Here is a 20,796-nt window from a genome sequence, read left to right on the forward strand (position 1 = left end):
GGACATTGACCTCGTCGGCAATATCCCATATCCCATATCTCCGTATCCCATATCTCTAACCCCACAAACAAGCAGATGAAGGCTCGGCCTCAGAAATATCACCGATGGGTCAAGAGCCGGTCACGTGTGGTTCGGATGAGGGTCATATCCACGAAGGTCCAGAGCTGTCCGACCCTCGCCGACCTCTATCCGATTTCGCTCAATTTGCCTCCGACTCTGAGCTTTTGCTTTGATCTCGTGAATATATCTAGATTACATTGTGCTTCGCGGGCATATCATACATCATTTATACAGCCAGTCACGCCCAAGTCGACCACAATGGCGACGAGAAGGACCTTACTGCTTTGCGTCAACGACATCAAGACGGCTTCATGCTCCAACGTCAACACTCTCCTTCCCCGCAGACTATTGGTCCGCCAATCAAACATCAGGCCTTGTGTTTCCAGACAACGAGATGTTCGATATTTCTCCTCTTCGCGCCTTAGATGGCACGAAGCTGGCGATCAGCCTGTCATCGACCGAACAAGATCAAAGGTCTTCAAAGATGCGGACGAGGCTGTTGCGGACCTGAAGTCAGGCTCGACCCTTTTTAGCGCCGGTTTTGGTCTTTGCGGTACAGCTGGTACGCGATCTATTCTCCTCAACGGCACGATTGTTCTTAATACTGACGGGCCTTGTCAGAAACGATTATTGCAGCTATCCACAGGCGTGGGGTTGATTCACTGAACAACCTCACTGCTGTTTCGAACAACGCCGGCGCTGCAGGTGCAGGTGGACTTTCGCCCCTGACACAGTCTGGTCAGATCACCCGTTGCATCTTGTCTTATCTGGGAAGCAACAAGAAGCTAGAGCAGAAGTATCTGACCGGTAAAATCGCCATCGAACTATGCCCTCAAGGGACGCTGGCAGAGCGGATTCGTGCTGGCGGCTCGGGCATTCCTGCGTTTTATACCCCAACGGGAGTTCGTAAGTATTGACCACTCCTTTGGCGGTCGATCACCGTTGACAACCCATAAAAGATACTCTTATTCAAACCGGCGAGATCCCTACACGCCTGGGACCGGCTGATTCCGAAACCAAGAAATCGGTTGTCCTGGAAGGAGGAAAGCCGAGAGAGACAAGGATTTTCAATGGCCGGACGTATGTCATGGAGACCGCGCTGACAGGCGATGTTGCCATTATTCGTGCTTGGAAAGTCGACGAGGCTGGCAATTGTCAATTCAGGTGAGCAAGAAGGTCTCTTGCTACGAGATGTACGGCTGATGTGTGGCTAGATACACCACCAAAGCCTTCGGGCCTATCATGGCAAAGGCCGCCCGCCTTACAATTGTGGAGGCCGAAAACATTGTGCCTATCGGCTCTATCGATCCTAACGACGTCCATCTTCCCGGCATTTTCGTCGATCGCATCGTTCCAGCGACCGTCGAGAAGAAACTCGAAATCAAAAAGACCCGACCTAGCGGTAATGACAGCGGCTACGAATCCGAGGCATCTGCATCGTCGAAATCCGATGCCAAACCCGAGGCTCTTGTCCGACGGGACCGCATTGCCCGCCGCGCGGCCAAGGAACTCAAACACGGCATGTACGTGAACCTGGGCGTGGGAATGCCTACACTCGCGCCATCTTTCCTGCCGTCGGACGTCAAAGTCTGGATCCAATCGGAGAACGGCATCTTGGGAATGGGCGCCTACCCGACCGAGGAAGAAGTCGACCCGGACATCATCAACGCCGGCAAAGAGACGGTCACTTTGGTGCCGGGGGCGTCGACGTTCGATAGTTCCGAGTCCTTCGGCATGATCCGCGGCGGACACGTGGATGTCTCGATCCTGGGCGCCCTGCAAGTCAGCGCGGCAGGTGATCTGGCCAACTATATGATTCCGGGCAAGGTGTTCAAGGGCATGGGCGGCGCGATGGATTTGGTGTCGAACCCGGACCAGACCAAGATCGTGGTCACGACGGACCATGTCGACAAGTATGGCAAGAGCAAGATCGTGGAGAATTGCTCGTTGCCCTTGACCGGGGCACGCGTCGTGAGCACCATCATCACCGATCTGTGTGTGTTCCAGGTCGATAGGGCCATGGGCACGTTGACCTTGACGGAGCTCGCGCCCGGTGTGACGGTCGACGAGATCAAGGAGAAGACGGATGCGAATTTCGCCGTCGCTGAGAACTTGGCGAAGATGGAGTAAGCCTTACGTGGGCTAGCTAGCTAGATCCTCAGTACTAGTACTAGTGCTCTGAAGAGTGTGTGTATGAGCTGGAAGGGACTCTTGGATGAGGTTACGACATGGTTGGTGGCAGTGGGATGGCGCTAGGTGCGTAAGGCGCGTGTGGGAACTTTTTCTTGCCGCAGATGTGAGGCGTTTGAACTCTGGAGGTTTGATCGGACCAATCGAGTCAAGGACAAATGTTGGAAAAGCGTACATCGGTAGACGAGAGCTCTGATATATACTAGCTAGCATGGCGAGCATAAATGCACATATGGGACAAGATTGTAGCATCTGCGATACTTTTCCTCTCAAATGCGGAATATGTGCGAATACCATTTTTCTAAGGCACAGGTCATGACGGGGATGGTTTCGTGTAAATGTCCTAAGTTGACGCTCCCCATCTATGTTAGATTCTTTTTATCCTTTCGGTATAGCTTAGCTTGCCACCCGCGATGCGACGCGGCCTTTGAGACTCTTGACCACGACCCCTCGACTACAGGTGCCTACGGTAGGTAGGGCCTCTCACAGCTTGGCCTGCAGCTTGGCACCCATGCCCGGCGCGAAGGTGGTGCCGCGTCCTTCCGTCAAGCCCTGGACGATCTCATCGATGGCGTTTAGAATCCACTGGTTGCCCTCGTCAGTCGCGAGCCATTCGCCGCCTTCGATGTCCTTTTCGGCCGAGCCGTCGGCGTACGCTTTCCGTAGGCCAAAGATGTGGCTCGTGACCTGTGGGCCAACACCGGTCTGGGCGCGCAGGCAGGCAATGGCGACGAGCGAGGTGAGGACGCGGCCGACCTTGATGGGCGAGTCGCTCGGTGGGTCCGACAGCAAGTTGGAGTAGTGTCCGTTGATGATGTGCACGGGCAGGTTGGGATGGCTCTGGGCGAGCTTGTCGAGTAACTTGCCCTCAAAGGGTTTGTAGACGCTGTCCCAAAGCGCGCGGCCGCGGGAGATGGAGTCGCGGAGGGTGTCTGGTTCGAGTTGGCGCGACGGTTGGGCCGGGATGCTGTCGAAGACGTCCTTGGGCATGCCCTCGCGAAAGGCACCCAGGCAGTTGATGGTGCGCGGGATGCCGTTGAACGAGATGCATTTCAGACCGACTTCGCGCATCAGGCCGGCCGTTACGGCGGGTGGAGGTGGTGACGGGAGTGATTGCGTGAGATGATATAGTTCGACCATGGCGCCGGGGGAGTTCATGGTCATGGTCGTCGCCGTGGCCATGGTCAGCCAGGCTGGGATGCCGATGCCATGGTCTCGGGCGCTGTTGGCTACGCGGGAGTACGTCGAGCGGATCGATGATGGTGCTTTGAGATAGCCCGGGAGAGCGTGGGTGGCGTTGATGAGCTGTTTTAAAGGGTCGGATAGCTTGGACATATTGTTGTTGTCGTCGGCGGACTGGTGGTGCCGCTTGCTGCTGGGTTTCTTGTTGATGCGAAGGGCTAGCCGAGGAGCTGTTTGCTCGGTGTTGTCGTCAGATAAGAAGGCCAGACCAGATAAACAAACCGAAGGATGGATGTTTTCGTGATATGTGGGGTGGTGGGAAAGGAATGGATGGAATGGAGGTATGGATTAACTTAGCGTACTATTCGTACTACACGTACAGGTCTGGGCAAGCGATACTGGTAGCTCTCTGGACAGGGACCGGCTTGATGGGGAAGGGGAAGACGGCTTTTCTCCCGACGACGCCTTGCCACCGGACTTGTCACTCATACAGTAGAACGAGAACCTCGGCGGTACTGATTGGGCGAGACGATGCTGCAAGGCTGTGCTGAAGAAAGACCCGACCGGCTACACCAATATGTCCTGGGATAGGAATCAGCTGAGTAAAGGGATCGAGGAGTGAGGTACGACTATGGACTCAGGTATGGAGAAGGATGAAGTCAACAACCTCGGTAAAAAGAAAGACCGGCCGCCGGAGCCAAGAACAACGACCGCCAGATGGAAATCAAAGCAGAATCGGCCATTCTTCTACTCCCGCCCAATCAAACACTCGACACCCAAGAGGAGGCCGCTCGTGCTCGCTCTTTGGGCCGGTCGATCTGCCGCTGTCTTTGGCGGAGTTTCGATCAAGCCGCTCATCGACACCGATCTTACTATATCTGGCCCAACACCTTCGTTGATGTAACGCCATTCCACGCCTTGCGTCGCATGAACACCGGCGGTCCCCCGAGCGGTCCCCCGAGCGGTCTACAGTGATTGATGCTTGCAAATGTTGAGACGCAGGTATGATTTGACGGCCAAGAAATGATCCCATCCCACGGGGTACAAGAACAAAGAGGGGTCCCCTACATGGTGAGATGGATGGTAAATTTCTCGAGTCCCTTCTATGCCAGCTTGTCGATTGTCTGGTTTCTGTTGAGAATACGACGAGCCGCGTAGAATCGCAGTCCACCCTATCCGTTGTCTTGATATTGGACGACGCATCTGCCTGACCAGCGTCGCACGTTTGACGACCATGGTTACTGCTACAGAGAACGATCATGATGGGGGTATGGAAAAGGTCGACTCGCAGCCTGCCATTGAGAAGCCAGAAGACGTCCAGAATGAATTCGAGGCGACCAGAGGGCTCAGCGATGTTGAACACACAAAGAAGCTGACCAAAAGCCTCTTGTGGAAGCTGGATACGAGGTACACCTTCTCCTCCTGGTTCCAGTCCGTTATCAGGCTGATTCTTTTGGTCTAGAATTCTCCCAGTCCTTGCCATTCTCTTTCTATGCTCTTTCCTTGATCGTACCAACGTCGGCAACGCCAAGATCCTCGGCCTCGAAGACGATCTCGGCCTGAACAACGGTCAATATGCTAATGGTCTCGCCATCTTCTTCGCATTCTATATTGCAGCCGAACTACCATCCAATCTCGTACTGAAGAAGGCCAGTCCAAGGCTCTGGCTGGCCTTTTTGACGGCAGCATGGGGAATCATTGGAATGTGTCTTGGATTCGTTCAGAACTATGCAGGATTTCTGATCGTTCGCGCATTTCTGGGTATAGCTGAAGGTGGATTACTGCCCGGAATGGTCCTATACCTTTCTGGAATGTACACCAGAGGCGAAATGGCCCTTCGAATTGGCTTGTTTTATACCAGCGCATCTCTGGCTGGCGCGTTCGGAGGCCTTCTAGCCCGCGGCTTGTCAGCAATTGGTTCAAACGCAGGCCTCGATGCGGGCTGGCGTTGGATCTTGGTGATCGAAGGGCTCTTGACCTTCGTTGCAGGGGTCGCATCATATTTCTTACTACCGAACACCGTTGCCACTGCTTGGTTTCTCAAACCGGAAGAGCGAGAGCTTGCTCAGAGGAGATTGCACAACGACACTTCAGCACATTTGCCAAATGGCCGAGAAGGCGAAGGAGCTGAAAAGTTCCGCTGGTCAGAAGTCAGGCGTGGCCTTCTCAACATCCAACTCTGGCTGAGTGCCACGGCATATTTCTCCATCCTGTCCGGATTGTATTCCTTCGGATTGTTTCTGCCAACCATTATCAAGGGTCTGGGCTATACGGCCAACGAAGCCCAACTATGGTCGGTCATTCCTTATGCTGTTGCCGCAGTAATCACTGTGGTGGTGGCATTCTTATCCGATCGTCTCAAGCTGAGAGGAGTTGTCATGCTCTGCGTCTTGCCTCTGGCTATCATTGGTTATGCGGCCATCGGCAATGTCGGCGAACACGACAACAAGACGAAGTACGGCATGACATTCTTGATGGCGACAGGACTGTATGCCAGTGTTCCGCCCGTGCTGGTATGGAATAGCAACAACTCAGCTGGTCATTATAAGCGCGCGACCACATCCGGTAAGTTTGACCCCATTATCTAGAGATTCATCGGTGCAGGGCTCAAGAATGAACACTAAGGCTCGCGCAGGGCTTCAATTAGCTATAGCTAACTGTGGCGGTTTCGTTTCTGGTAGGTGTTCCTGCGCGAAGGAGCTGGCAGAATACATACTCACCCTGGTACAGCGTTCACTTATCCATCGACTCAAGCACCTCAATACCACAAATCGCACACCATCATCTTGGGTTTGTTGGTCTATGCGTGGTTTGCGTAGGTTGTTTTGGTCTTGACCACGTCGATTGTTACTAACCAGTCATGCAGGATTTTGTTGAATGTCTTGTGGTGCGCGAAGATCAACCGGGACAAGGCTGCAGGGAAATATAACAAGTATATTGGCTATGGCGACGACAGGGATCCCGAGTACAAGATGGTTTTGTAGGGTGACAATGCATACTAGTACCTCTGGACGGATGATTGACGAGATATACTGGGACATCAAGATTGCTGGGTTTGGATTACCATAGATGGCGAGATAGCGCCGACGTGGTGTACGATGAGGCTTCGTAGTCGACGAAAGACTTCCTATACGTTAGATTCTTGACAAGACATCCGCAATCACGGTGCTATGTACATGTCGTTGTAAGACTCCGGCAAACCGCACAGCCGATTAGACTCATAGTGTGAGACGTGCTGTCCTCGGTCAAGAATAGAACAATTGCACAATCAGCATTCTCACTCTCTTCTTGCCAAACAACAAGATTCGATGCCACACAAGACATCATCCTTCACGTCCAAACCATAGTGCCGACACTCACGCTCAAGATGTCTTCGTCTCGTCCTCCAAACCCAAATCAGCTGGCCACCTCACTGCCCGGTTTGACAACCCATGTAAGTTCCCTCGAGGTTGCTGCTGTTTCATCGCTCCTTGGACCGACGCTGACGCTGTTACCGGGATGACTGCAGATCACGGGTCACGATCCAAAGACTGGCAAAGCGATTGTGCAGGACTCACGCCCTGGTAAATGGAGTCAGTACGACGATAAACTCATGGCCTTCAACGTGGTCTACACCACCTCACAATTTCCTGCCGATCTGAACAGTGACAAAGACCTCACAACCCACGACCAAGTCATATCGAGTGGTAAGCTAGGTCTTGTGAACCCTGGTGGCACAGTATGCCGTGTGGTCGACTTCGCACCAGGCTTCGAATGCATGATGCACCGCACGCAGAGTTTGGACTATGGTATCGTCCTGGAGGGGACCATTGAGATGGTGTTGGACAGCGGAGACCGTAGAGTCATGCAGAGAGGGGATGTTGCGGTTCAGCGAGCCACCATGCATGCGTGGAAGAACGTCAGTGTGACCGAATGGGCAAGGATGATTTTCGTCTTGCAGGACTGTCGGAGACTCGAGGTTGGTGGGCAGGAGTTGAAGGAGGATTTGGGCAGAGGTGTTGATGGATTGCCTCCGAGCGGAAATGATGCTTAGATTGTCAATGACAAGCGAGAGGGTGCATGACAATGACGGCGAGTCTCAGAAGAGAGTGGTCAGAAGGGAGTGATCTCGACAAGCATCATCAGAACCAGGACGGGCATTCTAGAACAAGGTTGTAGCTCCTACAGCTCGTCGAGGCCGAAGTGTTTGTTTATCGAGCAGCTGCAGCCTAGCAATGGGAGATTCTCGATGGTCTGACACAGTTCTCACTGCAGTCCACTGGGCGCGTCTATTGAATCCCCCAACAAGGAATGGTGATAATGAACAAGACCTGTTAATAAGGTAAAAAGGTCAAGGCTGCGAATCTCACAAAGCAGTACTGTCAGACGGAAAAAGATTGGATTTATAGCTACACAACTTCACGGTCATTACAAAAGATTCTTCGAGACACCGTGCTTGCCGTAATCCCGGGCGTGGAGAGAGAAGGTGCAATATCTGATTGGTGCTGGCATCATTAGTGAGCCTGAGCTTGACGGTGGCTCGAGTCGAACACCCACAGGTGACACCGGGCCGCGATCGATGGGAGACTTCCAAGTATTGACGGACGGGGCCATTGAGATTTGGCGATAAGAGAACGACTTCAACTTCCACCAACAAACCAACCACTGTACATTTCCTGGTCTGTACAGCACCCGTTCTGTTGTACATATTTCATTGTACATATATTGTTGTCTGCCTGTACCTACTCACTGCGCCTTTCCACCATTGCAAGCGCCTATGGTCGTGTGACGCGAACGAGATCCTGCTCCCCGACCGAGGCCAAGCCTACGATCCTCCGTGCTCTTGCACCCTAGTCGCAGTCCAACAGCCGTCCATAACGCAGACTGCAGTATTTTTGGGCAGAAGCGACGAGAGTTGCCTGGCTGCACAGGCGAGGTTCAAGAGCTTGAGCTGCCTTACAATGTGCTGTGGCCGCGGCCACCAGTTTTGCGACAATGGTATGGCCGCGAAGCTCGTCACTGGGAATAGACAACGCAACATCTATGGCACGAATACGAAGTCGGGGCGACTCCGATGTCGAGAAGGAGGCCTTCTCTCGGTCACGACTGAGCAGCGACGATGACCATGAAGCAGTCATGGACGAGGACGATCCTTCTTTCGCAACTTCTCGATCGACTTCCTCCTCCTACAAGCCAATGCTGATAAACAATGCCTATGCCTCGAAGAGGTCTTCCTCACCTCCATACCTGGGTAGAATGCCCAGGTCGGTCATGCGATGGGTATGTTTAGGCGTGGCGGCTGGTCTGTTGGTCTTCATATTTTCCCTGGTCCGGATGAGTTGGAATGCCGACAAGGAGGTTCAAGTGGCCATCCAAGAAGAGAAGATAAAACCGAAGCCTCCGCCGTGGGAGAGTTTTCCTTTTTTGGAGAGATATTATGGCGGTGTGCGCTCCTTGGTACCTTCAACTTCCAATGTGCCAGAGTATCCGCAGAAGGAGGACGAGGTGCCGATGGAAAAGCTGGATCTACCTGAAGAGCCGCCGTTGGATCCACCAGAGACTTCAAACAAGAAGAAAAGGGCAATTCCACCCAGCAAAATATTCAATCCTTACCCCAATTACACCTCTCCTGAATACATTGCCCAACACGGTGAAAAGGTGGACTGCTTCTTGGATGACAAGAATACGATATCAATCCCGCAGGTACGAATTTACGAAGGTGTTCCTCGAGGCTTTCCCGACGCGGTCATGGGCTCTGCGGAGTTGCTTGGTCTGCGGACAGACATTTGCTACGATCGGTTTGGGCGGCTGGGGCCATATGGGCTTGGATACAGCATTAATCGGGGCGGCAGTGGCGCGCAACAGGAAGGTGAAAGAGAGGGAGCTGATGCAGTGTGGGAGGAGACGCCCGAAGTGGATTTCAGGAACGTTAAATGGGCAGATGCTCAAAACAGATGTGTTCTTGCTAACAAGCATCGATTTACCGAATTACCCAAGCCTCGAATTGACAAGTTCAGAGCCATGCAAGTGGGCAGTATGCAAAAGAGAGGTGAGCCGTTCGACTTTTCGGCTATGCCGACAAAAGGGTCGGTCAACGTCAGAGCCGGACCAGAGAAACTGCCTCGAATAGCTGTTGTGATTCGGACCTGGTGGGATTACCCATATACCCCCGAAGACAAGATCTACATACGATCGCTCATATCAGAGTTGAGCATGCTTAGTGGAGGAGAATATGTTGTCCATTTTCTCATTCAGGTCAAAAGCAATGATGTGCCCATCTTCTCCGACGACGAGACTTATGAACGTGTCCTTCGAGACGCACTACCCGAAGAGTTTCGCGGCATGGGCACTCTTTGGACAGAAACACAGATGCTGCTGATGTACGGTGGCCTGGAAGAAACCTGGATGCGAGATCTACCCGTACATGGTGTCTACCGCAGCACATTCATGCCCATGCAATACTTTGCGTATCAGCATCCCGAGTATGACTTCTTCTGGAATTGGGAAATGGACATTCGTACCACCCACCATTGGTACCATCTTTTTGACAGTGTCTCGAAATGGGCAAAAGCGCAGCCACGGAAGCTGCTGTGGGAACGCGATAGCAGGTTCTTCGTGCCTTCGGAGCACGGCGAGTGGGATGACTTCAGCCATACAGTTCGAGTGCAGACAGAACAAGGCACAAACAGTGCCAACAATCTGTGGAGCAGCCTCAATCGTGCCAAAGACGCCAGCGTCCCAGGCGCGGTGAAGCAACAAGGCGACAAGCCAATATGGGGCCCAGAACGGCCGCTGGATGACGACGTAGCTTTCGACAGCGACCCGACTCCCCCGACCTCATTTGATAAAGACAAATACACCTGGGGTGTGGGCGAGGATGCAGATCTCATCACCTTCAACCCACTCTTCGACCCGGACGGTACCACTTGGCTTCTCGCAGATGACACAACAGGATACAATATCACTCGCGGTCGCCCTCCCCGGCGGACGGCCATCATCACGGCAAGTCGACTTAGTCGAAGGCTTCTCACCACGATGCATCGAGAGACGGCTGTCAAGAAACACACAATGTTTAGCGAAATGTGGCCGGCCAGTTGCGCTTTACATCACGGACTGAAAGTTGTCTACGCACCACACCCAGAGTACATTGACCGCAAATGGCCAACAAATTATCTCCAGGCCGTCTTCAATGGAGGGCGTAATGGCGCCACTGGTGGTTCGCGTACCAGCGTATTTGGTGATCGAGAACACAATTTTCGCGGCACGACTTGGTATTACAATGCTGGGTTCCCAGAGGTGCTTTGGCATCGATGGCTAGGGATGCGATTCAACAATGAGGGTGGTGAGCAGGCGGAGCTGGCAGGGGAGGGCAGGATGTGTCTGCCTGGCATGCTACTGCATCCCGTCAAAAGGGTTGAATTGGTCCTGGAGGGGAGAAGAGCGGACCAGAATCCTTGATGGGAAGTTGTGCTGTACTCGTACTCGTATATATTGGGCGTATTTTATTGACTGAGTGATTACCTATGTATAATTGAGTGTTTCGATTCAATTTTTGTCATCGTTTCGTGGCAGGATACTCGTACCAAGGCCTGCAACTGGGATAACTACACCATCGGGCAAGCCATCGATGATGTTGTCGGTTGTGTATTAAAGTAATGCGTGAATCTAAGAGATGTGCGATGGTTCTCGAGTCGTTCATGGTCATCGAGTACGAGTAATGAATGTGGTGCGTGGTTGAGCCATATGTGGATGAAGCCGAGGCGACTCTTATGTGGGTGAAATGCTTTGATGTCTCTTGACGTCTTTTACATGGGGATGGATCAAGTCCCGTCCAGCATGGTAGGGTCTTGCTCGAGTAAGTACTACTAGTCAGGTGCTAGTATGATTGACTGACCCGATCGTACGGATTACGCCAAAAAGCCTATTCAGCCGGGAAATGCAAGAGACGGCATCGCTAGAGCTGGCGGGTTGAACATGGCGTCTTCGAGCTGGAACCCAAAACGCCAATCGCTCAATCGACTCGACTCCAGATCTGTGCAGAAACGCCTGCCCAATACAAAGCCCCTTTTACTGATTCAGTAATCTTAGTCTAGCAGCGCATGTCGAACTTCGGTGTCCTATCCGACGTGAACGAACCCCAATACTTTTCACTCGCTTTCTGACCATTATCGCCAATGGCATCGGGCTTGCTCGGTTCATCGAACGCCTCGAACCAGAAGAGGTCGACACCCCAATCCAGAAGACCACAGACAGCGGATTGCCAGTAGGTCTTCATGTTGTCGTCACCTGCCTTGGCGGCGCCTGCGTCTGTCCCACCAGTGCCAGGCCATCCTGTCTCTGCGGGATCTTGTTAGTGATTGTTTTAAAGAGTAGCGGGAACGTGTCGTCCTGTCTTACCGCCGTTCATAAAGTGGATTTTGTCGAGGCTGCCGGTGACTTCTTGGACGTGACCTAGAGCTTGAGCCATATCATCGAAATATGTCTTTGTGGCATTGGAGATGTCCTGATATTGCCAGTAGGCAAAGCCGTTGGCAAGGCTGAGTAACTATTTGTTAGCACATGCTTGTGGAGGAATCGTTGAAGGTTCGCTTACATCAAATCGACGCTGTTGATGATCGAGTCCATGGTGCCGTTGGCCCAGCAATTCCAACTGTCGGCACTTCCGATGCTGACACCAGGGTAGCTATTCTTCATGTCCTTGACCCAGCCCACAAGATCATTGGCGTTGTATGTGCCACGGTACATTCCTTCGGATCCGACTGTGATCCCGTAGAGGGTGTCGCCGTATTGGGTCGGGTTCGCAGCATCGATTGCTGCCTTTTCTTTCTGGTATGCGCCGCCGTCAGGCCTTGTACCAATAACCGTTAGACCAATGTGCTTCTTCCCAATCGTGCATCGCTGTTGTAACTCACCACATGCCCAGCAAGACTTGGATACCAGCTGATTTTGCGGCGGGTAGGATCTGTGAGGGAGTGTTGCATGGATTCGCGTACTGGTCGGAGGCGGAGTAGGTGCGGACAATCTTTGCGTCGGTGTTGGACTGTATGGCCTTGAAGTCGGCCTCGAAATCGCTCTGCTTCTTGCAGGATCCATCGGCATTCGTGTTTCCAACGGCGAAACCGAGAGTTCCGGCTGCGGACACCGCCAGCGGTGACGCGAGAAGAGCTGTCGAAAGCAGGGTGTGTAGTTGCATGTTGGAATTTCGCGGTAGGTTGTATTCCTGGGGAGTACGGTATGGTTCACGGTGTTGGACTAGGAGGAATCCGACGGGTACTTTTTAAAGGAAGCAGTGGTCACAAACGGACAAGGAGAGACGCTCGCAAACAAGAAGTGATTTGAAGGAGTGACTGAGAGAGTGACTGGGTTGCAAAACGAGAATAGACGTAGAAGACGTGTTGAAGACGGGGCGCAGGTGAATTGCAAGGTGAAGTTGAGCCAAGTAGCCTCGTGTAGCCCCATGTAAAGTAAACCCCTGACTTCCTTCCTAGAGCAATGACGCGCCAAGCTCCAGGTGTTACCCCGGATTTCCGCCTCAATGCAAATCATGAATAACTTCTTGTATCTGACGTGCTCTTGGATGCAATTTGTCACCTCTCGAACCACCTAGTCCTGGATGCAAGAATGCCGGATCTCACTGAAATGGCGATGCTCGAGGCGCGAGTCGCCCTGTCTGCTTTATGGGCTACCTCTCCTGATTGCGCAGGCAAAGTCGAGATCCCACCAGAACGCTTTCTCATTCAAACATCTGAAAACCTCACTTCCCTCGAAAAGATAATCTCTGGGCAAGGCTGAAGACGGCCAACGAGCCTGTCCCGACAGAAAACCCAGTATCAAGTCTCCGCGTCGCAATGCCAGTACCCAGTCCGAGCGCAGTGGACAGAAATAGGTTCAGGAACATATATATCTGTTTGAGTTGGAGCCGGAACCTGTGCGCTGGCGTCGCTCCGGAAGAGAATGCAGTGACTGGATGTGGACGGGTTGGGAAGGTAGGTTCAGCGGAAAGGCTGAGATCGAGCCGTCTACACGGGTTTTAGTCAAGAGGCTAAGATGACATTATAAGAGCTGCAAGGAAGTCTTGACTTACGGCGACATGGTGGCAGTGTCAAAATTCCTGAAGAGGTCCTGGAGGTAAACGGCAAGCTCGCCGTCCTCTTGCCGACCTAGCCGCCGCAGCAACAGCTCCTCGGTCGTGGACATTAACCAAAGTCGAAGAGACTTGTGCTTGGGTTTCAGTAGGTTCGCCAGACTCGACAGGTAGAAGACGATCATCAGAATGACCATATGATGCCTTTTTTTGTTCTAGATATGCTTCCCCTTATGATGCCCTATTTTGACAAGGAACTGCTCAGGATGGCAGTACTTCTTTCTAGCCCACTCAGTTGACTTGGACTTTTTCGCTGTTGAATGCTGCTTGTTCACAGCACAACGAGTACGAAATGTGTTGCACCAGCGACACGACGTACTTGATACTTCTGTGCTCATGCGAGATCCTCCACACCCACCTTGCTGGGTGTATATCAGGAGCTGACTTCTATTTCTCGGCGCCACAACTAGCAGCAAATGAGCGCCGAGTGCCTGCGCCTCGAAACGCACGATCGCGAGAAGAGCACAAATGTGCTCTCGAGGTTCGGCATGCTTAGCCAAAAATTGTGGACATGCGCGGTTTCATCAACACCTCCAACTTCCTTCTCAAGGTCATGTATGCGTATCTTTTCGTTAACGATGAATCCTGTTGGCTTCTGTGGACTGATTTTACTTGCGTAGTACGGTCATACATGTTTGAGGGCCATCCTTTGCTAGGCCCAATTATCGAGAAATGCCTGTTTTTTCCCATCCCCCCGGATCTCATGGGATCGACCCTGCCGGGAGGGCCCAAAAATCCAAGAGGGATCGGTCGGCTCGGTCCCATAGAGAGTCTGTTGCTGATACCACTCAATTCCAACTTCAAACCCGTGCTTCTCTGGAGAAATCGATAATAGGAACACCCAGTCCAGCAGCCTCACCCGGGGAGTCTCCGACCCATGGCGACGGCAATAGCCTCCACGCATCTCCTCCAGGCCCGGGAAAGATCGTCACCAACAGCACTCGGAGCAGCGCCATCTATTTCGTCGATGATACTGGCGCGTTCCCAGTTGTGCCACTCGATTCACAGCCGAAACTGGAAGATACGCAAGGTGTCACTTCCTCCGGTCCAGGCCAGTGTGATTCTCTCTCATCCGTCGCAGGCTCCATCTGTGCAATCAAATCAAGCTTGTCACGTTACCAGATGCTAGATACTCTGAGAGATGTGGCCAGAACAGACCCAATTGAAGAGATAGTGATTCATGCTGGTGGACGATTCATGAAAGCCTGGCACGAACCGTATGCTTCGCGACTGGATCCTGTCTTGACTGGACTCGACTCCAGAGAGTCCGAAATCTGTTTGAGGGATGACACCAGGCAAGATGCTAAGAAGCCAGCGGAACCACAATTCGATTCGCCGCGGACCATGACCGTACCTGAAACTGCGCGGATGGATATTGAGGAGTCTATGGAGTCTATCGAGAGAAGGGCCAGAAACGAGGAAGATGCCCTGAAGAGGAGCGATTGGGGGACCAAGGATGTCAAGGTATTCAGAAGAAACAGTGTCCTCCCAAGCTCGAAAAGAATCGTCGTCTCTGGCTGGCGTGTCCGTTTTGCAAGAAAGATCCGCATCGATATAGATCCTGTTACAGACACCGGCTCACCAAGATCTCGTACGTCAAACAGCATCTGTCGAGGCAACATCGACTCCCCATCTATTGCGTGGTTTGCATGGAGACCTTCAACACTGAGGAGGTTCGCGATGTCCATTTAAGAGCCCGGTCCTGCGAGCAGCGCCCAATGCGCGAATGGGAAGGTATCTCCGAGGCTCAGAAGAGACAACTGCAACAAAGAGTGCCCCCAAAAATGACCGAAGACGAGCAATGGTATACTATTTTCGGCATCCCTCTTTCCAGGACTCCCTCGACCACAATCTCCTTACATTGATTTCGAGCTGTCGGAAGACTTGTCATCGTTCCAAGACTTCGCCACCAGTCAGGGGCCCGCAGTTCTCAGAGAGTTCTTGAGGTCCCATGGGCATGGAGTCTTCGCAGGAAATCAGGAAGCTGACTTGGCGGCTTTTTGTGAAAGGACGCTCGCTAGTGGTATTCAGGCCTTCTTTGAGCGATATCACGAGGCTCGGCGATCACGTCCACCGCATGAGAATGACTTGACTCCACCCGAGCCTTCCGAGAGTCTCGTAGACTGTCGGTACGGGCCATCTTCATCGACAACCCTGGGCGGAGATCAGACCTCGCATGAGTCCATGCAGAAAGCGGGTGCGAGCAGTCCCACAAGCGCTGTCATAGGAGGTCCCGAAGGTATGGCTGAGGAACGCACAGAGAATCCAAGCCACCCCGTTCCTGATAAGAATACCACACACGCTGGCCCTGAGTTGGGGTATGGTGGACAGTTATCCCAAGATCGGCCAGCCTTGTATCAATTTGATCCATCAGAGTCTCTCTTGAACGATGACTTAGACGAAGGATTTGTTAATTGGGACGATGACCCCTGGCGAGAGCTTCTGAGACCAGCCGATGATGGATTGCGCTGAAACATGATTGCATTTGCTAGGCTCCAAAGGTTGCTGCTATCTCTGAAAAGTCCCTCGCATGAGTCTCTCGCGGGAGTCTCTTGAGTGACTATGAACAAAGTCCCAGAACATCATCCGGTAGTGTCCAAGTGGTCATGATGTCGCTTCTCGATTGAAATTGCATCAACAATCCAGCCTCCATATGCCAGCTGATATGGCAGTGAAAGGCCCATAGTCCCGGATTGTCTGCCACAAACCGGATCAGCACCCAGCCATAAGCATCAATGACTATTGTGTCCCGCCTCAAAACACTTGGCAGAGTCGCGTTGAGGCTGTGATACGTTGACCAATCAAAGTATTGCTCGGGTGAGGAGGCAAGTACCCAAAATTGGTGGCCGTGGAGATGAAAGGGGTGGCCGCCATCATCATAATTCGTGACCAGCAGGTCCACAACAGCATACTCTGGGATATTGACGACGTACTGGCTCGAGCTGAAGCCCGAAGCTACTCCGGCCGTGCTGAACGAAGTGTTCGATGCCTTGAGACCGGCAACAGCCTGGTTCAGCGTCGGGTCCTGAGCGTCCATTACCCAAGATGTGCCGTTCATATAGCCCCTGTCCAGGGCGTAGTCTCCGATCTGAAAATTTGATTGGATTGAGTACATCGTTGTCGCGGGAGGAGCAGGAGATTTGAATGTTGGGGTCAGCAGCGACGCGTTGAGACCGATGCAGGTCACGTCAAGCGCGTCTTTCCAATCAACAGACTTGGTCGGCCCGTTGGTGCTGTTGGTGTACGTCACCAGTGCGCGGACGTCGGCGTCGAGAACGGGATTGTCATCAGCGAAGCAATATGTGTTCATTTGCGCCCGCATCCAGTAGGTTGAACTCGAGGACTGGTTGGCGGTCAAGATGACAGAGTACCGCTGGGCCACGGCGATGTCGAGACGATGCACTGAGAGGAGCTCGGTAGCTGTGCCGTCGGCCTCGATGATCGAAAGAGGATGATTGTCCACGGAGAACTCGAATGTTGCGAATGCGCCGGTATTGATGAGCCGGTAGCGGTAGCGTTTGCCGTGCTCAACGGTGAAGAGGGCACGCGAGGAGTTGTCGCTGCATGGATATCCGCCGTCTGCGTCTAGAGAAGAGCAGTTGAAGTAGTTCGTTCCTTGGATCAGGCCGTTATCTGGGACGGGCTCGGCATTCTCGTTGTCGCTTGCGAGATACCCAGGGATTAATGCTTCACTGTAGTCGTGATACCAGTCCTGTAAGAGCACGACTTGGTCTACGTCGTAGTGCTTCTGTAGCTCGACTTCCTCTGGTGCATGAATGATGAGTGGTCCGACAGGGCCGTCACCGTTTGCTGTGGAATAGTGGGTGTGGTACCAGTACGTGCCGAACTGGTTGTCGACGGTGAAATTGTACGAGAAACTCTTGCCTGGCGCAATGGGACACTGCGTGACTCCTGAAGTCCCATCCATCCAGTTTGTTCCGTTTTGGAAGATCCCATGCCAGTGAAAAGATGTGGCATTCGTCATGTTATTCTGCACGTTGATTAGGAGTCGATCGCCTCTGTTGGCGCGGATCAAGGGCCCTGGGAACCGGCCGTTGATGGCGAGTACCGTACGCGAAACGCCATCTGGTGCGATATGAGCCTCGCCGATGGTAAAGTTATACGTGCGAGTCGCAGGTGGCGCATTGAAATCCCACCCAGTGATGTTGAGGGTGTAGTCCTCAACGTTCGAGCGCCATGGCGGAATTGAGAAGGATGCCTGCGACGACGGAGCCGCGTTTGAGCTCACATTGTTGGATGACGAGTTACTGGAGGGCGGGGAGGAGCTGGATGAGGCGCTTGAAGATGTTTTGTGATGGTGTCGCAAACCCAGTCCAAGACCTAACCCCAGCGCCAGTGCCAGGACGGCGATCACGGTAGCAATGGCCAGGATAAACGTCCTTGTCCGGCTCGTCGAGCGTCGATGCTGAGTCTCATCGTCCGCATGTAGGCCACCCCGACTCGGATGGCTCGCCGGCGCGACCTGGTTGACGGTGGCAGCCTTGCGTTTCTCCATGGCCTTCGGCAGTGGACGCCGAGATTTCGTCCTCAAGACTTCGAGACGACACTGGAATCAATCGAGGAGGCTGGGAATATCCACGGCGGGTCTTCAGAGAAGAGGACAAGACAGGAATGAGACGATATCAATTCCACAGAGGAGACATGCTCACATCGACGATGTGCACGTGCTCGCTTGTACCTCGATGTTGGCCGGGTACGAGCATGCAGCCCGGCTTTTTGGTGGCAATTGCCGAGTGCGAGATCCTTCCAGTGCCGTTCCATTGAGAAGCGAGGCGTGATGAGCTCCATTGCAACGCTGCATGGGCAGGCTCAATCCAGGATTTGCAAGGCCAGTCCCTCCGCTGTGTCATATTGCTTTGCCGTTCGACCCGTAGCCGGTGGCACTCAGGATTTCGGCCAGGCTGCGACTCTGAAGCCCCACGGGTACCAAGCATCCTATCATGCAGAGTCTTTTGTTCAGCAGCTTGCTTTTGCGCAGAAACCGGTCGGAACAGTTTGCCTGATGGTCGGCGACGTTGAAGCTCCAACTGATACACGTGCCTCAAAGTAAGCTTCTAGTGGTCGAAGCTTGGCGACCCCGCAGCCTAATGCTTTAGCCGACACTAGTTGCCACTAATTCTGCTAATTCTGCCGGACGGGTTCCAGCGAAAGCCTTTGCTCCGCCTTTAAACCCTGAACCTTGTCTGCCGCGCTAGAAGCTTGAGCTGCAAACTTTAGTTGAGGTTCGTGTCTTGGCCATATCCATTTCTTAACCCATACCTTCTCGAATAAGCTGGTCATCAGCACAGCATGACCATGTCGTGCGACATCTACTGGCTCGCAACGAAGTGACTGCCTCGTACGTGGCTTGAAATGCGGAACGACGGAGACCTGGAAAGAAAGAAAAACCGACCATGTGCCATTTCCTGTTACGGTTCTCTTGAAGCATAAGAGGAAGACCACCCTGGACTCGTGTGCCGTCTCATTTGCATCACTCTCAAGCATAACCAGGTACCTCTGCGCAGTGTTCTGTGTCTCTGTTCCAAAATGCTCACATCTGCTGTCTTGCTTTTGGCCGCAGGCCACCTCGCCGCGGCTGTGCCTGCTGCCTCCTCATCCTATGCTTCTCGTCCTCCGGTTTCGACTGTTGAGCCTTCCACGGCTGCAATCCAGTCCGCCGAGGCCACAGTGAAGCCTCTGTCTCCAAAGAGCAATGTCAAGGGCCTTGCATTTGACCGGTTCTACCAGGTCTGGCTCGAGAACACTGACTACTCGGCTTCGGCTGGTGACGTCAACATGGAATGGCTTGCCTCGCAAGGTATCACTTTGACCAACTACTATGCGGTCACACATCCTTCGGAGCCAAACTACTGCGCTGCAGCGGGCGGCGACCACTTCGGGATGGACAATGACGACTTCCTCAGGGTCCCAGAAAACATTGCCACTGTTGTCGACTTGCTCGACACCAAGCACATCTCATGGGGCGAATACCAAGAGGATCTCCCGTATGCCGGATTCCAGGGCTTCAACTACTCGAACCAGAAGACCTTTGCGAATGACTACGTGCGCAAGCACAACCCTCTGATCCTCTATGATTCCATCACCAACAACGACACCCGCATCAGACAGATCAAGAGTTTCGTCGACTTCCAAAACGACATCAAGAACAAGGCTCTTCCGCAGTGGTCGTTCATAACACCCAACATGACCTCTGACGCTCATGATACCAACATCACCTACTCCGCCAACTGGCTGCGTAACTACTTTGAGCCTCTTCTCAAAAACGAGTACTTCATGAACAACAGCCTTATCCTGTTGACTTTCGACGAGAACGAGACCTACGGCATTGCCAACAAGGTCTTCTCGATCCTTATTGGAGGTGCCATCCCCGCTCACTTGAAGGGTACCACCGACAGCACCTTCTACAACCATTACTCCACCATCGCCTCGGTCTCTCAGAACTGGGGTCTGCCATCCCTCGGCCGATGGGACTGCCACGCCAACGTCTTCGAGCTGGTCGCCAACAAGACCGGCTACAAGAATGCCAAGCTGAACAACAACGACTTGGGCCTGTACTTCAACGAGTCGTACCCCGGCCCATTGTCGGATGATAAGTATGTCTCCACCTGGCCAGTGCCTACCAACGCCTCCACCTGTGCGAACGGAAAGGGTGTCTTGCCGGCCGTCGTCAAGCAGATCAAGGGACAGGCCGCCACCTACAACTACACCAACCCATACCCCTATGATGCGTTGACCGGAAACAACGTGCAAGGCCCGCCAGCTTAGGCGCTTCCAGTGAGGAGACTTTGGGCAGGGTTTGCAGTAGATGCTATGAGGAAGAAGGAGATGCAGGCCTCAGCATTATGGAACAGTCAGAATAATCATGTACCTAGTTAGTTAACCACGGCGGCAACTGAATAGTTAAGAAGGAGATGTCTCAGATTTCAGATCCTTCTTGACCCAGTGCACTCGTGCTAGAGTATGCAAGCTTTGATATTGTGATCTAGTACAACTACGGTCTCATGGGTAAATCGTGTAATTTGGCGCCAGGGTGCCATTCGACGACAAACAGCGGCGAGGACAGCTTATGGGATAGCCAGGCCTCCTGCTCAAGGCGAGGTCCAGGCAATTTGCGTAGCAGAAGGGCCTCCTATTCAAGGCGAGCCCTGCCGCTGCTTCGACGGTTCGAGCGGCAGCTGCTTTGCACCTCGCTGATTACACGTTTTACCCAGGAGACCGCA

At 53.1% G+C, this 20,796-nt stretch overlaps 10 protein-coding genes across 11 annotated transcripts; 6 read left to right on the forward strand and 4 right to left on the reverse strand.

Moving 5' to 3' along the window:
* The first annotated feature begins 174 nt into the window (after positions 1–174).
* Positions 175–2,489, forward strand: PV05_07947 (uncharacterized protein). The gene is made up of 4 exons (XM_013457429.1): positions 175–622; positions 682–966; positions 1,020–1,224; positions 1,275–2,489. The coding sequence occupies exons 1-4, from the start codon at positions 319–321 to the stop codon at positions 2,188–2,190; spliced, it is 1,710 nt and encodes a 569-aa protein (XP_013312883.1). The 5' UTR covers positions 175–318; the 3' UTR covers positions 2,191–2,489.
* On the reverse strand, positions 2,429–4,066 carry PV05_07948. Of its 2 annotated transcripts, none has more exons than XM_013457430.1 (2): positions 3,813–4,066; positions 2,429–3,662 (listed from the first exon to the last, which is right to left on the reverse strand). In XM_013457430.1, the coding sequence occupies exons 1-2, from the start codon at positions 3,919–3,921 to the stop codon at positions 2,734–2,736; spliced, it is 1,038 nt and encodes a 345-aa protein (XP_013312884.1). In that variant the 5' UTR covers positions 3,922–4,066; the 3' UTR covers positions 2,429–2,733. The 2 variants fall into 2 exon arrangements, with proteins under 2 accessions (XP_013312884.1, XP_013312885.1); XM_013457431.1 differs by having other exon boundaries at positions 3,795–4,066.
* Positions 4,067–4,303: 237 nt separating this feature from the next.
* On the forward strand, positions 4,304–6,571 carry PV05_07949 (uncharacterized protein). The gene is made up of 5 exons (XM_013457432.1): positions 4,304–4,839; positions 4,895–5,997; positions 6,068–6,109; positions 6,163–6,247; positions 6,299–6,571. Exons 1-5 carry the CDS (start codon positions 4,667–4,669, stop codon positions 6,414–6,416), a joined length of 1,521 nt encoding a protein of 506 aa, XP_013312886.1. The 5' UTR covers positions 4,304–4,666; the 3' UTR covers positions 6,417–6,571.
* A 228-nt stretch (positions 6,572–6,799) lies between these two features.
* On the forward strand, positions 6,800–7,465 carry PV05_07950 (uncharacterized protein; the record flags this gene model as incomplete). The annotated part of the gene is made up of 2 exons (XM_013457433.1): positions 6,800–6,865; positions 6,941–7,465. The coding sequence occupies 2 exons, from the start codon at positions 6,800–6,802 to the stop codon at positions 7,463–7,465; spliced, it is 591 nt and encodes a 196-aa protein (XP_013312887.1).
* A 537-nt stretch (positions 7,466–8,002) lies between these two features.
* PV05_07951 (uncharacterized protein) lies at positions 8,003–10,960 on the forward strand. The gene has a single exon (XM_013457434.1). It carries the CDS (start codon positions 8,407–8,409, stop codon positions 10,867–10,869), a length of 2,463 nt encoding a protein of 820 aa, XP_013312888.1. The 5' UTR covers positions 8,003–8,406; the 3' UTR covers positions 10,870–10,960.
* A 10-nt stretch (positions 10,961–10,970) lies between these two features.
* Positions 10,971–12,842, reverse strand: PV05_07952 (uncharacterized protein). The gene is made up of 4 exons (XM_013457435.1): positions 12,324–12,842; positions 12,005–12,259; positions 11,809–11,948; positions 10,971–11,748 (listed from the first exon to the last, which is right to left on the reverse strand). Exons 1-4 carry the CDS (start codon positions 12,602–12,604, stop codon positions 11,501–11,503), a joined length of 924 nt encoding a protein of 307 aa, XP_013312889.1. The 5' UTR covers positions 12,605–12,842; the 3' UTR covers positions 10,971–11,500.
* Positions 12,843–14,342: 1,500 nt separating this feature from the next.
* PV05_07953 (uncharacterized protein) lies at positions 14,343–15,440 on the reverse strand. Its single transcript, XM_013457436.1, has one exon. It carries the CDS (start codon positions 15,241–15,243, stop codon positions 14,734–14,736), a length of 510 nt encoding a protein of 169 aa, XP_013312890.1. The 5' UTR covers positions 15,244–15,440; the 3' UTR covers positions 14,343–14,733.
* A 299-nt stretch (positions 15,441–15,739) lies between these two features.
* PV05_07954 (uncharacterized protein) lies at positions 15,740–16,027 on the forward strand (the record flags this gene model as incomplete). Its single annotated transcript, XM_013457437.1, has 1 exon — positions 15,740–16,027. The coding sequence occupies one exon, from the start codon at positions 15,740–15,742 to the stop codon at positions 16,025–16,027; it is 288 nt and encodes a 95-aa protein (XP_013312891.1).
* On the reverse strand, positions 15,815–18,415 carry PV05_07955 (uncharacterized protein). The gene has a single exon (XM_013457438.1). It carries the CDS (start codon positions 18,069–18,071, stop codon positions 16,116–16,118), a length of 1,956 nt encoding a protein of 651 aa, XP_013312892.1. The 5' UTR covers positions 18,072–18,415; the 3' UTR covers positions 15,815–16,115.
* Positions 18,416–19,102: 687 nt separating this feature from the next.
* On the forward strand, positions 19,103–20,341 carry PV05_07956 (uncharacterized protein; the record flags this gene model as incomplete). The annotated part of the gene is made up of 1 exon (XM_013457439.1): positions 19,103–20,341. One exon carries the CDS (start codon positions 19,103–19,105, stop codon positions 20,339–20,341), a length of 1,239 nt encoding a protein of 412 aa, XP_013312893.1.
* Positions 20,342–20,796: the final 455 nt, after the last annotated feature.

The sequence above is a fragment of the Exophiala xenobiotica genome (genome assembly GCF_000835505.1).
Source record: "Exophiala xenobiotica strain CBS 118157 unplaced genomic scaffold supercont1.5, whole genome shotgun sequence".
In the NCBI taxonomy this organism is placed as follows: Eukaryota; Fungi; Ascomycota; class Eurotiomycetes; order Chaetothyriales; family Herpotrichiellaceae; genus Exophiala; species Exophiala xenobiotica.

Bases quoted from the DNA above. Each gene is read 5' to 3' on its own strand.
- PV05_07947 (XM_013457429.1), top strand. From the start codon at position 319: ATGGCGACGAGAAGGACCTTACTGCTTTGCGTCAACGACATCAAGACG. The intron at 967-1,019 runs GTAAGTATTGAC...AACCCATAAAAG, and splicing joins TTATACCCCAACGGGAGTTC to ATACTCTTATTCAAACCGGC. The intron at 1,225-1,274 runs GTGAGCAAGAAG...ATGTGTGGCTAG, and splicing joins GCTGGCAATTGTCAATTCAG to ATACACCACCAAAGCCTTCG.
- PV05_07948 (XM_013457431.1), bottom strand. From the start codon at position 3,921: ATGAGTGACAAGTCCGGTGGCAAGGCGTCGTCGGGAGAAAAGCCGTCT. The intron at 3,663-3,794 runs GTACGCTAAGTT...CCGAGCAAACAG, and splicing joins CTGTACGTGTAGTACGAATA to CTCCTCGGCTAGCCCTTCGC.
- PV05_07949 (XM_013457432.1), top strand. From the start codon at position 4,667: ATGGTTACTGCTACAGAGAACGATCATGATGGGGGTATGGAAAAGGTC. The intron at 6,110-6,162 runs GTAGGTGTTCCT...ACCCTGGTACAG, and splicing joins CTGTGGCGGTTTCGTTTCTG to CGTTCACTTATCCATCGACT. The intron at 6,248-6,298 runs GTAGGTTGTTTT...CCAGTCATGCAG, and splicing joins TTGGTCTATGCGTGGTTTGC to GATTTTGTTGAATGTCTTGT.
- PV05_07951 (XM_013457434.1), top strand. From the start codon at position 8,407: ATGGTATGGCCGCGAAGCTCGTCACTGGGAATAGACAACGCAACATCT.
- PV05_07952 (XM_013457435.1), bottom strand. From the start codon at position 12,604: ATGCAACTACACACCCTGCTTTCGACAGCTCTTCTCGCGTCACCGCTG. The intron at 12,260-12,323 runs GTGAGTTACAAC...TATTGGTACAAG, and splicing joins CAAGTCTTGCTGGGCATGTG to GCCTGACGGCGGCGCATACC. The intron at 11,949-12,004 runs GTAAGCGAACCT...ATAGTTACTCAG, and splicing joins ATCAACAGCGTCGATTTGAT to CCTTGCCAACGGCTTTGCCT.
- PV05_07953 (XM_013457436.1), bottom strand. From the start codon at position 15,243: ATGGACATCGCGAACCTCCTCAGTGTTGAAGGTCTCCATGCAAACCAC.
- PV05_07955 (XM_013457438.1), bottom strand. From the start codon at position 18,071: ATGGAGAAACGCAAGGCTGCCACCGTCAACCAGGTCGCGCCGGCGAGC.